This window comes from Dermochelys coriacea, chromosome 1 (assembly GCF_009764565.3).
Source record: "Dermochelys coriacea isolate rDerCor1 chromosome 1, rDerCor1.pri.v4, whole genome shotgun sequence".
NCBI lineage: Eukaryota > Metazoa > Chordata > Testudines > Dermochelyidae > Dermochelys > Dermochelys coriacea.
The window spans coordinates 67,767,989-67,786,137 of NC_050068.2; the positions used below are offsets into that span (position 1 = coordinate 67,767,989).

The window sequence follows — 18,149 nt, forward strand, 5'->3', positions numbered from 1 at the left end:
GATGGGTCATTACACAAAGTAAAACTATTTCCCCATGTTATTTCTCCCCCCCACCCCACCCCCCACTGTTCCTCAGATATTCTTCTTAACTGCTGGAAATAGCTTACCTTGCTTGTCACCATGAAAGGTTTTCCTCCTTCTCCCCCTCCCCCCCCCGCTGCTGCTGATGGCTTATCTGAAGTGATCACTCTCCTTACAGTGTGTATGATAAACCCATTGTTTCATGTTCTCTGTGTGCGTATATCAATCTCCCCTCTGTATTTTCCACCAAATGCATCTGATGAAGTGAGCTGTAGCTCACGAAAGCTTATGCTCAAATAAATTTGTTAGTCTCTAAGGTGCCACAAGTACTCCTTTTCTTTTTGTGAATACAGACTAACATGGCTGCTACTCTGAAACCAGTGCTTATAACGACATCCCACTTCACAGCAACATTCAGTGGCTAAATCATGGCAAGGTTTTGGTGTGCTTTGTAAACTGTTTTGATGCAATCAAGGCCTTTTTGTTGGAAAAAGAACAAAACTACCTCAAACTGGATGATGACAAATGGCTGTGTAAGCTCATGTTTCTAACTGATATTACCACTCACATAAACAAACTCAACTTCTGTCTCCAGGGCGCAGGGCAAACAGTTCTGGATCTTTATGAAGCCAGGAAAGCATTTGTTGTGAAACTAGCAGTTTTTTCCAGGGATATTCAAACTTCTACTTTCTGCTACTTCCAACTCATAAAAGAGCTATCGACTTGCACTGTCAATGTCGATGAGATTGGAAAGTACATGCAAGAACTGGAATCAGAATTTTCTGAGAGATTTCAAGATTTCCAGCAATTTGGCCCAATGCTTTCTTTTCTAATTATACCTGAAAAGTTCAACGAAAGCAACTTGGATTTTCCTGTATTTCAATGGATGGGTGCTGAAGATTTTGAAATGCAACTCATTCAGTTAAAAAGCTCAGAATTGTGGATATTAAAGTTTGTCGATCTGTGGAGCACACTTGAAGCTACCGAGAGAGATCATGGGGCCTCTATTCTGACGTGCTGGATGTCCCTGCCAGTGAAATTTAACTGTTTGAAGAAAATTGTGTTTGCAATGCTTTCAGCATTTGGATCCACATACCTGTGTTAACAGGTATTTTCACACATGAAATCTGTCCTCCGTCCCTCCCGCTCAACTGATCACTCAGAAGCCTGTGTGCAGCTTAAAGTATCCAAATACGTGCCAGACACTGGAAAACTCAGCAAGGAAAAGCAAGGGCAAGGATCACACTAAACTGATAAGATCTGCATTTTAAATAAAGCTTCTGAAACATTTTGAAAACCTTGTTTACTTTACATATAACAGTAGTTTGGTTATATAATATATAGACTTATAGAGAGACCTTCTAAAAAACGTTAAAATGTATTACTGGCATGCAAAGCCTTAAATTAGAGAGTGTATAAATGAAGACTTGGCACACCTGAAAGATTGCCGACCCTTGGTATATATATAGGTGTCCTCTGAAAAGGACAGACACCATTTCTATATATAAAACCATATATATAAAACTTCCTGAATTGCACAAATCTGACTAGAAAGATTGCGGAGATTTGTGGCTTCTTCCTCTCTACCAGAGCCTCCAGATCCCCCCAGACTCCACATAGGACATTTTTTATCACAAAGAACAAATCACTATTTCCCCCTACCCAGCACAGTGGGAGTTGTTGTCAAGGATGACAGAACCCTATCCTTCCTTCCTCAAAAGCAGACAAGGTTAGGTGGGGGAAAGGGAGACCCTTGGCAATATTCACAAAAAGATTCTGGAATGCTTTTAAGTCATCTGGTAGTAGTACTGAAGATACCACTTCATCAGATGACAAAGAATCATTACTAAAAATCCCTTAGTGATGATATAAAGTGTTGGTGTTGCTCTATCTCTGGATCCGCTCTTCCTGGTACTGTAGCGAAGGTGGTGTAGCCAGGGATGTTGAGTGACCTTTTCCTCTTACTCAAGTGCAGTGAGACCTTCTTCTTGAAACTTGAGAAAGTAGGTCCCAGCACTGCCTATAGCAAATTGGAATGCTTTAGGAATACAGCTGGCTCACTGGGTATTCGCCAGTCCAGTACCATTCCTGCTGGGCTAGTGGCAGTTTAATCTTATAGGGGAAGTTGGTAGGTGTCTCTGTGGTGTGAATCACTGTATGCAGAGGAGAGGGCTCTCTACTAGAAGATGGGAAGAATGTATGCACAGTGATGGTGCAGAGTAGACCACAACCAGAGATGGTGCCAAAGTATATAGCACTCTCAGTATCTGAGTCTTTTCCAGTGCTGGTGTTTCCACAGCGATGATGGCCTTGGGTTTCCTCTGGGCTCATCCTCTGTGATGGGTGCAGCACTGGATCTAGGGTTGGTGTCATAGAAGTCTCCTGTATCTAAGGCTATTCTTTTTCCGCACACTTGGCACTCCACAGATTTTGGTGGATTTATATATGAAAGCTTTTTAGTATCTATCTTTACGGGAGGACACCGAGCGCCTTCTGCAGACTGTCTCCTGTGTTCAGAGTGGCCCTTTTGAGTGGTGGCTTTGGTGCAAATGAAGCGAGCATGGCTTCAGTGCAAGGTCTTTTCTCAGTTCCGTCTTCTCTGCACTGGTTTTTGGTGTTGTCAGTCTGCTAGCTGGTGTGCTGGATGAAGCTGGCTTGTCTGCCAGCATAATTTTTTGAGCTCTTCTCCTCAAGGTCTGATGAGGCCTTCATGGATCATTCCAGGAGATGGAGCTTTAGCCTCACGTCATGACTTCTGTGTTCTTGCGGAGAATGACAAGCAGACTGATAATCTGCTTGGTATATGAGATTTTGACATACAGAAAAGATATGTACTGTATCCATCTTGAGGGATAGGGCTATAAACCCACCAGTTTTGAGTTGATAATGCTAACGAACCCTGTACAGTGAGTGGAGTCTGATCATTAGAGATCAGTTGAGAGGGATGGAGACGGGGGGGGGGGGGGGGGGGGATAGCTCAGTGGTTTGAGCATTAGCTTGCTAAACCCAGGGTTGTGAGTTCAATCCCTGAGGGGGCCATTTGGGGCAAAAATTGGGGATTGGTCCTGCTTTGAGCAGGGGGTTGGACTAGATGATCTCCTGAGGTCCCTTCCAACCCTGATATTCTATGATTCTATGATTCTATGACGTTTTATGGTGGTCTATATCGAAGATCAGACGTAGTTCTGAGATTTTCATGAAGATGTGTAGAAGTTTACCCTGAGCTAAGAACTAGTGAGTTGGACACTCACCAGGTTCTGTCTCACTGATATGGGTGGTAAGAGAGAACTGATCAAAGATCGCAGCTGTCCTACTCTTTACGGACCCTCATGCTCCATCAAAAGGAGGCAAAAGACAAACACATGGCCCTGATGGACACAATACTATTCAGAAATACTCCATTCTCATGCACATGAGGTACATGAACACTCACAGTGGGATCCACATTGACACATACTCAGAGAAGAATCTTAGCTACATAAAAGAAGCCTATTGTCATAAAAGGGACAATTACAAAAATCACAGTTTCCCTTAAAAAAATTAAATGGCTCTGTGATTTGGAAAGCGACTTTGTTCACATGTAACATAATAGTTTCTTTTTCAGCTTAGCTTTAATTGAGATAAATCATTAATACCTGAGTACAAAATGTTCAATAAATAGTGAATGGGAAAGTACTGAGCACCATTTCAAGGTCTAACATAACTTGAGAAAAGCAGATAAGCTAGAACAGCTTGTTAATAAAATCAAATTTAAGCACAGCTTTGCTGTACTATTTAATTGGTGAAATAATTTATTCTGCCTCTCTTCCAGAGCACATCAAGATAATAACAAAATAGAGGCTGTAGTTTCATTTCATATAGAACACTGGATAGAAAAGGCCGTTTTCCATATTACTCACCTGTTTTCATTTCTAACAAGCGCTTTTTCTTTTGTTGCCTCTCTAATTTTTCTTTTTCTGCTTTCTCCTTAGCTATTCTAGCGCGTCTCTGTTTTTCCTCTGCTTCTCTTCTTCTTATATTCTCCTTGGCTGCTTGCTATTAAAAAAAAAAAGGAGAGATATTGGTAATGAAACTTAATGTAAGTAAAGTTTCAGACAGAACAAACTTGTAAACTATAAAAATGAAAAAATACCTAAGTTATAATGGCAGTCAAATAATTCTTGCTAAAAGGTCACTTGCACATTCTACCAAATCTGTTACATATTAAACAATATGTAATCTGAAGATATTGTACTTTCCATATAGTATATTTTACTCTAATATATCAGTCCCTTAGGGAGAACCACATTATAGGAATGGTGTAATGATCTCCAAAACAAGCATTATAAACCCAGAAAATTCAGCATTGAGGTTAACACTGAAATCCAAACAAGTTAAGGTATAGAGAAACAGTTAAGGCACCCATATAGCCTTAACTCTTCCCAGCAGCAAAACCCTAAAACTAATGCATCAGTGCTTATAGTTCCAGATTAAACATTTTCTCCTCTATTGTCACTACAAAGGGGAAAAAAAGGCATCAGCACAGACTGGCACAAACTCTTATCCTTCAGAAGAACTCAGGAAAAACTTCCCTTTTTCAAAACAGCTACAATCTCCTTTCTCATTGGGTCTTAGGCCACAGGTTGCCTGTTAGCCAAGGTGACCAATATCTTTTATTGTTCTCCACAGGACTGGAGAGAGTCAAGCCACGCTCAGGGAAGATGGAAGCCCCTATGCTATCAAAAGGCATTGTAAGGTGCTGATGAATTAGGTCATGGTTATTTTTGCTGAGGACAGCCTGTGGCCTCAGGCACTCTGAAGAACATTGTTCAGTCGCTGCTGAAACACAAACCCTCACTCATGAAGAACAACAGAAAAAAAGCTACCATTCATCCTTATTTTTTTTAAACTGCCCATTACACCATATCTACTAAAGATTCACTTCCCTGCCAATTCAGTTCGTGACCTGAACTTTGAAAAACACTGATTAATGCAAGTAGTATGGGGAATAAGCAGAAAGAACTCAAAATGCTAGTAAATAAACATAATTATGACATAGTTGGCATCACAGATACTTGATGGGATAATATGCATGACTAGAATATCGGTATAGAAGAGTATAGCTTGCTCAGGAAGGACAGGCAGGGGAAAAAAAGGGAGAAGGTGTTGCCTTATATATTAAAAATGTATCCACTTGGATTAAGGTTGAGATGAAAACGGTAGACAGACTTGTTGAAAGTGTCTGGGCAAGGATAAAAGGGGTAAAAACCAAGGGTGATGTCATGGCAAGGGTTTACTACAGACCACCTAATGAGTAACAAGAGGTGGATGCGGCTTTTTTTAAACAACTAACAAAATCGTCCAAAGCACAGGACTTGGTGGTGTTTGGGGACTTCAGCTACTCAGACATCTGTTGGGAAAACAACACAGCAGGGCACAGATTACTCAACAAGTTCTTGGAATGTATTGGAAACAATTTTTTATTTCAGAAGGTGTAGAAAGCTACTAGGGGAGAGGCTGTTCTACATTTGATTTTGTCAAACAGGGAGGAACTGGTTGAGAATTTGAAACTAAAAGGCAGCTTGGGTGAAAGTGATCATGAAACGGTAGAGTTCATGATTCTAAGGAATGGTAGGAGGGAGAACAGCAAAATAAAGACAATGGATTTCAAGAAGGCAGACTTTAGCAAACTCAGGGAGTTGGTAGATAAGATCCCATGGGAAGCAAGTATAAGGGGAAAAAATTGAAAACTGCTGGCAGTTTTTTCAAAGAGACATTATTAAGGGCACAAGAGTAAACTATCCCATTGCGTAGGAAAGATAGGAAGTATGGCAAGAGACACCCTGGCTTAAACAGGAGATCTTCAATGACCTAAAAATCAAAAGAGTCCTACAAAAAGTGGAAACTAGGTCAAATTACAAAGGATGAATATAAACAAATAACGCAAGTATGTTGTAACAAAATTAGAAAGGCCAAGGCACAAAACGAGATCAAACTAACTAGAGTCATAAAGGGTATCAAGAAAACAGAGACTAAAATCAGGAAAGAACAAGTTAAAAATTACTTAGACAAGTTAGATGTCTTCAAGTCACCAGGGCCTGATGAAATTCATCCTAGAATACTCAAGTAGCTGACTGAGGAGATATATGTGAGCCATTAGCAATTATTTTTGAAAAGTCATGGAAGATGGGAGAGATTCCAGAAGACTGGAAAAGGGAAAATATAGTGCCTGTCTTTAAAAAAGAAAACAACCACCACCCAGGGAATTACAGACCAGTCAGCATAACTTCTGTACCCAGAAAAGTGATTAAGCAATCAATTTGCAAATACCTAGAATTAGAGACAAGTCAGTTTAACTTCTGTATTCAGAGCAAATACTTACGCAATCAATTTGCATATGTCCAGAAGATTAGGGGATAAGTAACAGTCAGCATGGATTTGTCAAGAACAAATCATGTCAAACCAACCTGATATCTTCATTTGACAGGGTAACAAGCCTTGTGGATAGGGCGAAGTTGTAGACGTAGTATATCTTGACTTTAGTAAGGATTTGATACGATCTCGCATGACCTTCTCATAAACAAATTAAGGAAATGCAACCTAGAAGGAGCTTCTATAAGGTGGGTGCATAACTGATTGGAAAACCTAGAGAGTAGTTATCAGTGCTTCACAGTCATTCTGAAAGAGCATAACAAGTGAGAACCGCAGGGATCGGTTCTGGGTCCGATTCTGTTCAATATCTTGGATAATAGTATAGAGAGTACACTTACAAAGTTTGCTCACGAAACCAAGCTGGGAGGGGATGCAAATGCTTTGAAGGATAGGATTATAATGTGGACAAATTGGAGAAAATCCAGAGAAGAGCAACAAAAATGATTAAAGGTCTAGAAAACATGACCTATTATAGGCCACAAGCCTAATGGGGAGAAATTGTCTCAAGTAAATTGTACTCCATTTTGCTAGCTTTGAATTAGTAAGAAGAAATTTTTCTGGGTTTATTCTTTGCTGATTGTGTTAATGATTGTTCTTAGAAGGATAAAAGTTTTATGGCTGTAATTCTTGTCTTTGAAATTTATTACCATTTTGTGTGAGTGTGAAGAATGTATGGCATGCTGATGAACAGAGCAGAGACAGGAGACATCAGTACAGATGGGCCGAATGGTCAAGAGGGGAGTGAAGGAGTTGAGAGGCAGCAATCTTATTATCAGAATCACCTGGATGGCAGATTGACAACCCTAAAGCAAAGGCATATGCCCCAAGGACAAGATAAGGAATGGAGCCAGAGGGATGAGATAAGAAACAGCTGCAGATACTCCCAGTAACAACCCAAAATAATGCTGATTAGGAGCAACCTTGAATACCTCGTGATTAACAGTTCTGGTGTGACACAGCAAGGTCCATAGACTTGTATGGGAACTTATTACTATAAAAGAAGGGTGTATTGCCATGGGAGTTTGAATTTGTTCTCCATCAGCATCGGAACTTCAGATGCATCCAACAGAGACCCAACTCCATCCCCCTCCCTCGTGTGCAGTTTCAGATGGCCACTGGAACTGACCAAGCAACACTAAGGACTAGTTTCAGAGTGGTAGCCGTGTTAGTCTGTATCAGCAAAAACAACAAGGAGTCTTTGTGGCACCTTAGAGACTCACAAATTTATTTAGGCATAAGCTTTCAAGGGCTAAAACCCACTTCATCAGATGCCATGGAGTGAAAAATACAGTAAGCAGAATATATATTCTAGCACATGAAAAGATTGGAGTTGATTTACTAAGTGGGGGGTCAGTGCTAATGAGCCAATTCAATTAAGGTGAAAGTGGCCTATTCTCAACAGTTGACAAGAAGGGGTGAATACCAAGGGAGGGAAAATTACTTTTGTAGTGCTAACGAGGCCAATGCAATCAAGGTGGCCCATTTCCAACAGTTGACAAGAAGGCATGATTAAGGGAAAATTACTATTTGTTGTGACTCATCCACTCCCAGGACTAAAGGCTGATAACTATAAGATTCAGCTGTAAAACCATTTGGTGTGTGTGCTTGCGTGTGTGAAAGGAAGCATATGTGATTTTAATGCTTAAATTGTACTCTCAATAAATGCGGTGTATTGCCTTATCCCCTTGAAAGAGATTCCATGTGCTTCTAATAAGCATAACACTAAGAAGTAAGATTGAAAAAAATTAGGTGCGTTTAGTCTGGAAAAGAGAAGACAGTGTGGACATGACAACAGTTTTCCGGTACATAAAAGATTCTTCGTAATCTCTGAGGATAGGACAAGAAGCAATGTGCTTAAATTGTAGCAAAGGAGGTTTAGGTTGGACATTAAGAAAAACTTCCAAACTGACGGGGCGGTTAAGCACTGGAATAAATTACCTAGGGAGGCTGTGGAATCTCCATCATTAGAGATTTTTAAGAGAAGGTTAGACAAACACCTGTCAGAGATGGTCCAGATCAGTGGTTCACAAACTTTTTTTTCCATGAACCATTTGAAAATTGCTGAGGGTCTTGGCAGACCACTTAATGATCTTTCCAAATGTTGTTCATACCGTTAGCTAACTATTGTAAAGAGTTTTGGATAAAAGTGCTACATAAAAAAAAAAACCTTTAGAGTAATTAAAGTTATTTTTCTACAAATAAAAGTACACAACTCATTTTAACATCAGTAGTCTTACCTTCCTAATGTAATGGATATGCCCTCTCTCAACTGCTGTGGCAGCCCCTGAGGTGGGGCTGGGAAGGAGGGGGGTCTCTTCCCCCCCCCCCCGCCACAGCAGTCACAGAGCTGAGGCTGGGAAGGATGGCCATCTCTCCCTAGCAGCGCAGCCCTGGAGCTGGGGAAAGTCACCTTTTTCTCTGGCCACCGCAGCCCTGCACATCCTAAATTCCCCTCACGCCGTCTTCTCACCCCACTGCCCCCTCCCACCAACTCCTTAATTCCCCCAAGGCCAGCACCTCACCTTACATGTATGTCTTCTCCAGGGTCCAGGGCACCTAATTAGTGGAGCCATGCCTGCGCGGCTCCACTAATTCGGTGGGTGGCCCTTCATTTTCTCATGCATGCCCAGGCATGTACCTTAAAGGGAACTATCCGTGGACCATTTGAATGGATCTTGTGGACCACTGGTGGTCCGTGGACCAGTTTGAGAACCTCTGGTTTAGATAATACTTAGTCCTGCCATGAGTGTAGGGGACTGGACTAGATGACCTCTCAAGGTCCCTTCCAGCCCTATGATTATATCAATGGCAATTTGCTAAACATACCCAAAATGTTAGAAAAAAAGATGAGCAAATCAACTGACAAAAACTCCCACTCTGACTTTGTTCTCATGGAAATAGAAAAGTTATGATCAAATTGCTCTTGCCTGTGAAATAAGCAAATGGTTTCTCACAACAACTATTACCAAACCAAACAAGTTCAGATTAATCGGAATGTCTATGATGTACAAAGTTTTTGCTGGTCTATATTTCGCAGCTCTTATTGCAGAGAAGAAAACATTACTTTCAGCATGGTAAATATAGGCTCACAGCAAATCTACCATTATCTCTCATAAGCTTTCTTCCTTGATGGTTGATTCTATCTGGTCAAACAATACTTTGCACTGCTAGAAAATCTTCCCGCTGAAAGATCGCAAGGCACTTAAAAAACAAAATATTCCTATTAGCTAGTGAAGCATTTTACAGCTAGAAAACTTAAACACAGTAAAGTTAACTAAACTGTCCAAGGCCACAGAGATTTAGTGGCAGAACTACAAATATAGCTGAAAACATCTGATTCTTATTCATTAACCACTAGACAATATTCCCTTCATCATTCTATACAAGAAATTACTTCAGAGACAGCCCTTTCAAAAATCTATATTATGACGACTGGAATTTCCAAAAGCAGGACAGTTACTATATCATTTTATGTAAAATGATGAGCAAGTGTATACACACAAAAATATAAGGACTAAGAAATCTGACCTGCAGAACTTGAAATATTAACTCATTTAATTTCTACTAAATTGTAGATGAAAGAGCAACCAACCAAACATGACAGTGACTATTTACAGGCCAGACATCCAAAACTACTTGCTTGCCTATTTGTAAGGACTAACCGACATCTGAAGTCCCTTCCTTGGTTGCCAGGAAGAACTACCATTTCCCTGCTACTAAGAAATGGAAGTATGTTCACCCCTTTCTGGACAGAGGCTAGCCTTCTTTGCACAACATAAAATAGGTATAAAAACAAACAGCAGCAACTAGGAAGTCATTTTAAATATAATTATAATGGATTCTACATAAATTAGTGATTAAGTTGTGTGCGGGAGTTACAAAATAATACTATGCCAGGATTATTTTTGTAATTTTTCGGTATACAGATAGATGTTGCATCTCTCTCTTTCTTCAATTGTGCAGTGGAAAATTTTAACAGAAGTACTCATCATGTAGAGTGTGAGGTTTTCTTTTTAGTCATTGACACTGGTCCAGTTTAAATGTGTTGAATACAACAAGTACATCAACATGCTAAAGTAAAAGCAAGTGAGAATATACTATACTCTCTGGATTTGTCTACCACATATAGAACTGCTTAAAGATGATAGTAGTATTTCAGCAATCCAAAGAGAAGACTATTTAAGCCTTCAAAATAATCTAGTTTTTACAACCTCTCTTTTCTTCATTGGTAAAATTTAATTATTCACAGATATTGATTTTAATTGTAAGAATATCTAATTCCTCTTAATTACGCAAATCTATAATGTTTGGTCACACATTATGCACCAACAATTAAAAGCAAAGAAAGCAAGAACTCTGATCTCAGACTGCATGCTGATTTAAACTACCGTATTAAAATATGTTATGGTGTAATTATCCAATAACATCTTCATAATTAGTTCCCCTTAATTAACACTACATTTAAACAACATTAGAGTGTCCCCTAGTTAAGGGAACAGCAAATGACCTTTAACAACTCCCATTTGTCAGATCTTATAACTTAGCTAACTTAAATTTCTTGACCATATTTCCTTTTTCACAGATAAATGTACAATGGTGGATCAACTGTCAGCCATGTTATATGGTGATAGGTTTTTACAGATGTTTTGAAGCACCCCTCACCATGGCATATGGATTAAGAGAATCCAGTTAGGTGATAAAGGACTGTCATGTCCTCAAAAGTCAGGGTCTAGGAAAAGGAGAAGACAATCATCTTATTTTCACGAGTTTTCTTCAAACCCTCCCTCCAGAGGCTGGTCAGTTGCAAGTTTGAAATTGTTCTTCCTTTTGCTGGAGGATTTTTCAGCCTGGAAGGCTACTGATAAATTCAGTGACCTAGATCATGCCCTAAGAGTTAAAATATCATATTCTTCCTTCATACCCATTCCTGTACCTCCTTCATCCCATTGACTGTACTTCTGCATATGCAATATTAATTACATTAAAAGATGAAAGATCATAACATTAAAAGATTAAAAAGTTATCTTTTTGAACATTTTAGTGGCTCACCTAAAGTATTTTTTTAATCTACGCAGCTAAAAGTGTTTCTAAAAATATTTTTTGTCCTTAAATAAAAAAATGGATATAAAAGAGCAGACCTGAAGAAAACAAAAACAAAAAACCAGGCATTTAGAATATATTACAAATCAAGTAAACCCATGAAAAATAAAAAAAGGTTCCTCAGGACGTGTCTAGAATCTAATAAAATTATGCCTATTTTATGCAAAAGCCAGGATTGGTGTTTCTTTGGGAAGCAGCCAGCACAGAACTCCCCCTAAGTTCATTGAGGTTGCACACAGCCAGGATAACCTCTGCAGCTCATTTATTTCTGTTTGCTTCTTTCCTGTTGATTTTGTATGTAAATGGGCATCTATTGTATGACCTTACAATGTTTAATTTATCTACTGACAGAGATACCGGAGGATACAGAATGAAAACCTATTTTTCACCTTTGCTGGTGACTATCATCTTGGTATGACATATTTTCAGTATGTGTGCATATCATCTCTGCATATATTTCACAACAATGTTAAGGACCAGAGTGACAATAACTTTCATTTGAGACCTCACATGATAGTCTTTTGTGAACTGCAATATACACATCAGATTCATGTGATTTCTGTAATCCATTCCCAGCTCACATTAAGAAGTCCTTGGGTCATGCAAGTATCCTATAGTAAGTCAGACAGGAGAAGTTTCATCTGAACAGAAGTAAAGAATTGAAAACTCTTCTCTGCCTTCTGCCCCCTACAACCTCCTGAATGTTATCTATTAAATCAAGGACCCAGTTTTAATTTATAATTGTTCAGTTTTTTCCTTCTGAAGGTACAGATAATTTTAAGATAACGAATGAATATTTCCTTTTCTTTACATTGTAGAATCTGGGATGTAGAAATTAAGGTTTCTGATATGAATGTATGTTAGCATTCAAGAAGACAGAAAAAAATATTGAATAGCCCATCAATATTTGAACTAACAAACAAATCATTCCTGGAAAACAATTTTAACATCAGACATACTGTACCAAGAACATTGTCCTGAAGTTGTTCAAGTCAGTTAAAAATTCTTCCACCGAAACCTTTTTCAAATCAATGGCATAGTATCCCATCACATTTTGATAGAGTTTATCCATGTTCTCAAGCATCCTGGTAAGTTTTTGGTAATGTTCTCTTGCATAAACTGCAAAGCTGTGTATTACTGTTAAGGGTAAAAGAGCATTCAGTGAAGCTAGTTAAAGCAAATCATCATGATTTATCTACCTGTTTCTCTGTAGCCAACTTTAACATTCAAAAAACCCTCTCAATTATCTCACAATAAATTATCCATTTATTTCAAGTACAACATAAACTGCATACCGAACAGTGTTTAATGAATACTTTGGTAATAGTGAAAAAATAATATAAGAATGATCCTCAAATTTTCTTGATCATTTTTTACTTTGCTAATTGAATGAAACATTCTTTACATTAATTTTATATATAATGGGAATTGACAGGCAACCTTAATAGGCAGTACATAATCTGTTTGCCACATATTGTGTTACATAAAACATACCTCAAAGACTTCAATAGGAAGTGGGAGGTGTTTGGATCCTTTGAAAATAGGTCACATCTATTTGGGTGCCTAAGTATAGATTTAGGCATCCAGAGTTCAAATTTTGGCCATAATCCCTATTTATGATGGAAACTGTTTTGCAAGTATAGCAGGCTTGACTTGTACATACATATGTGTGCGTGGACAAAGTTATACATAAAGTCCAGGGCTAGCAGGTTTGTGGAAACAGAAGCTCTTTGGTTTTCTCTATAGGTAAAATGGGAGAATTTAGGTTGCGTTCTTACCTGCTGCAAGACAAGTTTGCTTATGTCGCTCTCTATTACAATTACCCTTTGAAATGAAACTTCGACACTTGCACATTACAAACCCAAAGAGCAAATCAGGAGCTTATCAGAATCCAATCTGCTTTTGTTATAGCCCCTCCTCTGACCCTTCTTTGTAATAATGTTATGGTAGCCTGAGGTAAGTGAGCTGTAGCTCACGAAAGCTTATGCTCAAATAAATTTGTTAGTCTCTAAGGTGCCACAAGTACTCTTTTTTTTTTGCGAATACAGACTAACACGGCTGCTACTCTGAAACCTGAGGTAAATCAGTTATTATAGTCTGCCATTGGCGTGACAACCAGGGCAAAAGTGACTCTCCCTAAGTATGCAAGTAAACTGAAGGGAGATGAATGGCTGAGTATTCTCTGATGTCAAAAATGGTACGGCTCAGGCGGCAGCAAATGGGCACTGTGTGGGGTTGTCAAGCTGTCTTGAGTAGCTCACAGATATGAGCACCAATCTCAGGGCAGACTGTTATAAACCAGGGCACAAACTCCACACTGGTGGTGTGTTCTATACTTACATTTCCCCAACCAAGTACCAAATGTAAACCCCTCAAGCAATATAACAGCCTTAACATGGCATCACAGACAGTCCCCTTGGGTACTCCCATTTATCTTGTCATCCAGGTAAGCTTGCCTTTGTGATAGACGGTCCCTTACACCAAAAATCACAATATTCAGGTTACTATCAGTCCCAGGAATATCATCCAGGAAAGCATACAGGTGGGATCCCTGCTACCTGAATCTATTATCATTATCAACATCTTTGTAAAACCCTGGCGGCTAAGCGCAGGTCAAGCTGAAGCATTCAGTACTGATAATGTTTTCTTTCCTCAGCTAACCTCAGAAGTCTGCAGTAGCACAGTCTGCTGGGGATATGGCAATATTCATTGGCTAGATGTATTGAAGAAGTCCCTCCAGGACAGGAATGACACCATAGAGGCCAGGCTCTGCATCCCAAATTTAATTTTCTTCATCCACATGTTGAGCCTTTTGACGTCAAGAATGGCTCTGATACCATCATGTGTATTTTTGCACAGTGAAATAGATGGACTAGAAGCTGGAAAATCTTTCTTCTGAGCGAACACTCTCTTTCATGCCCACATCCAGAAGATGAGATATTTTATTCTGGACCACATTGTGTTATATGGTGTCATTGGAACTGGGTGATTGAATGAAGAATGGGTGGGGTGGAGTCCTTAGCTTGAGGGAGTATCCCCGGCTCATTATCTTGCTGACTTTTTTGTGCCTGATGAAAAGCATTCCTCTAGGAGATGGGAAACTCTCCTCTTAGCTTCAGTTCTAAGTGGCAGTCTACGCAATCTTTGTCATAAAGTAAGTAGACTTTCCGGGGGGAGGGGAGGTCCAGATAGATTACCCCCACCCAGATCTCAAATCCACCGTTTTCCCTTGAGGAATCCATTGTCCCTTTGCCAGCATCTCTGTGAGGACAAAAAGTGCCTCTATCTGAATGCTAGTCTGTACTCTTTTCTGGGGGAATTTAGTGGAGCAGTGAGAGTCTGTTTGGATTTTGCCGCACTATTGGCCACCGCCTTCTCCAGATTTTCTCCAAAAATGGGGGAGCTTGCAAACTTGACTGAACATAGGGCCCGCTTACATTGTCTGCTTACCTTCAAGAAATGTAGCCATAGGTGGCACCTGGCTACTGAGCAGGAAACCATGGATCAGGATGAGAACCTCATTGCGCGCATTCAGAAATCAGCTACAACTGCTGATGTTACAGTGAGTTTCTTTAAAATGGTACTAAATTCAGGGTGATCTCTGTTGTTAAAGGCTTTGAGATATTTCAGTCCGGAGAGATGCTATTGTAAAGCAGGTACCTGCCAGAGATGCTTGGAGGATGGCAGAGGAGGCTTCAAAGTTCTTTTTGAGAATGGCCTCCATCTTTCTATCTGTGGGGTTCTTAAGGTAGAACTCCCACTCTGAGGAAGTAACCATATCCTGGACAATGGCACTACAGTGGCATCCACTTTCAGTATCTCAGTAACAGAGCCCTTTGGTTTTTAAATGTTACAGAGTCTGAAGTCACTTCTCATTGTGCTTGCCCTTATCAGGCTTGTTCCATTAATCCCTAATCACTTCCTCAAAGGAGCAATGAAGGGGTATTGCAGTCTCAGGGGAGGATTTTGAGGGGAGAAATGTATTCTAAGGTTTACTTGTTCAGGTTGGATTTGAAATTTGGAATAAACCTTGTTGCACACGACTTGAAAACAAACACCAAAACCCACCTTTGCTGTATTTTCCCATCATCCTGTATGGATTCAGGATCAGACAGCTCACTTTCCCCAGTGGAGGAGTGAGAGGAAGAGGAATCAGAGGACTCGTATCTCCTGGATTTTTTGGGTTTTCCCCTTTTTTGATTTTTTAAACCCTTTTTGTGCGCTTTGGGAGCGTAGACCATATGCTGCCACTCTGGCGAGGCCTTTTGCAGTTTTCCTTTCTTAGGGCCTGAAGCTTTCTTGAGAGGTCTGACTCAGAATCATCCCCTCTGGATTCCATTTGTCCCCTGGGAAGGGGGAACTCGTCTGAGTCCTTCTGGTCACCTTCGGAAGGAAGTGGGATGATTAGAAATCCTGCTTCTTTCCCCACAGTGCTCATGACCCACTTTGTGTCGGGGGGGAGGGGCGACGACTTTGTGACTCTGCAAGCCTCCCCTCTTTGTCTTGCAGGTGTTCCTCTCGGACCTACCCTGACTCGATTGGTCAAGTACCTCTTTACTTCTTGCTGCTCTTCATGGGGGTTCCTGGTCCACTTTCTCCCATTAGAGTTGCAGTTGCCATGGTGGGCTGTGGTTCCTCCCTGCTTGCCTGCAGCCCTGGAACCTAGGGGACACAAAAACAGGCTGGGCACAACTCACCATCTGCCAAGACTAAGAAAGCTGCCTTACAAATAAGGCATGATTTGGATTTAACTCTGATTTCCTGGCTGCTCTGCCATGCCTGAATTGGACAGAGGGCAAGGAGATGCCACAGTTGTGGCTCAGAGAGGATTAACCCCCGAAGGGTTAATTGACCCAGGGAGGAGAAGGAAGCCAGAAGAGGGAGAACAGTACTCCCCACTATCCAAAAAATGGGGAGAAACAAATTGAAAAGGTAAGCATATAGGCAAAGAACCTGGCAGCAAGTGGAAATAGAGAGGTTATGGCCAGAGCATATGGTGTGAAAACGCTGATCCACCTCCATGAAGCCACAAAGAGAGGAGAGCTGCCCAAGTGTTCTGAATTGTGAGACATGCTGGGCTGTAGAATAATCAAGTTCAATAAATCCAACAGCGAAGAACATGAATATGTGTAGAAGGAACTTTTCACCATGCCTTATCGTGAAAAGAAAACACAGCACTTATATGTCTAAAAGCTAACATCATTGAGCTTTCAGTCAAGATTCATGGACTTGTCTCTCCTCTTCTGGAAGGCTAAAATGAAATTTCTTCCATCAGTTTAATGAATTTTGCCTCCAAGGGCCTATTTATTAACACATTTTATAGCTGAAAAATTTCTATTCCAGGTTTCTGACAAACTGTGCTCTATAACAGAATTAGTTAAATTTAATGTGAATGTGATAGTAAAACAGCACTAGGAACCATTCTGGAACAATCACAGAGCTTTTTCTGAGAAGTGGTGTATTGCTATGCATTTTGATATGGAGATTCTCATGGGAAACTCTGAAAAACAGTCTCTCTCTTCAGTACATCAGTAGCCAGTTTCTTTTGCATCTCATTTAAAAACAAAAAGTTCTGGGGAAAATACGTGCAGTACTAGGTTTACTAATTGATATTGCTTCTTTATCACCAACAAAAGAAATGTTTCAAAGAACAGTGAAATAAATTATCAATAAATGTCTTTAACCCACTCATGCTACAAGATATTTAAATCATTTAATTGGATTTAAAGCATTAACTAACAGTGCTAAGAAAAAATGTTTTTTGATATTAAAAATTAATAATATAAAAATGGAATTTATACATAGATCCAAAGAATTGACTTGAAATACTTAAGTGTTCCCAGACATTTTATCACCTCAGGACAGGATGCAGAGGTAAAGTTTCTTGACACCTTAAATGACTGCCTCTTGGAGAAGCTAGTCCTCAAACCCACAAGAGGAGAGGCAATTCTTGATTTAGTCCTAAGTGGAGCTCAGGATCTGGTCCAAGAGCTGAATAGAGCTGGACCGCTTGGTAATAGTGACTACAATATAATTAAATGTAATATCTCTGTGGTGGGGAAAACGCCACAGCAGCCCAACATGGTAGAGTTTAACTTCAGAAAAGGGGACTACACAAAAATGAGGAAATTAGTTAAACAGAAATTAAAAGGTACAATGCCAAAAGTGAAATCCCTGTAAGCTGCATGGACACTTTTAAAAGACACCATAAGAGAGATTCGACTTAAATGTATACCCCAAATTAAAAAATATAGTAACCAAACATAGAACCAAAAAAGTGCCACAGTGGCTAAATAACAAAGTAAAAGAAGCAGTGAAAAGCAAAAAGGCATCCTTTAAAACGTGGAAGTTAAATCCTAGTGAGGAAAATAGAGCACAAACTCTGGCAAGTGAAGTGTAAAAATATAATAAGGAAGGCCAAAAAAGAATCTGAAGAATAGCTAGCCAAAGACTCAAAAAGTAATAGCAAATTTTTGTTTAAGTACATCAGAATCAGGAAGTCTGCTAAACAACCAGTGGGGCCACTGTACGATCAAAATGCTAAAGGAGCACTCACGGAGAATATGGCCATGCGGAGAAATTAACTGAATTCTTTGCATTGATCTTCACAGCTGAGG

The 18,149-nt window shown here is 39.8% G+C and overlaps 1 protein-coding gene across 3 annotated transcripts in view; it reads right to left on the reverse strand.

Annotated features, from left to right (window-relative positions):
• DIAPH3 (diaphanous related formin 3) overlaps positions 1-18,149 on the reverse strand; it is a 504,954-nt gene that overhangs the window by 139,012 nt on the left and 347,793 nt on the right. For all 3 annotated transcript variants that reach the window (XM_043504572.1, XM_038385982.2, XM_043504573.1), the window contains 2 exons: positions 12,497-12,661; positions 3,921-4,056 (listed from right to left, as the gene is read on the reverse strand). In XM_043504572.1, the coding sequence (XP_043360507.1) occupies positions 3,921-4,056; positions 12,497-12,661 (301 nt within the window). The remainder of the gene's footprint in view (positions 1-3,920; positions 4,057-12,496; positions 12,662-18,149) is intronic.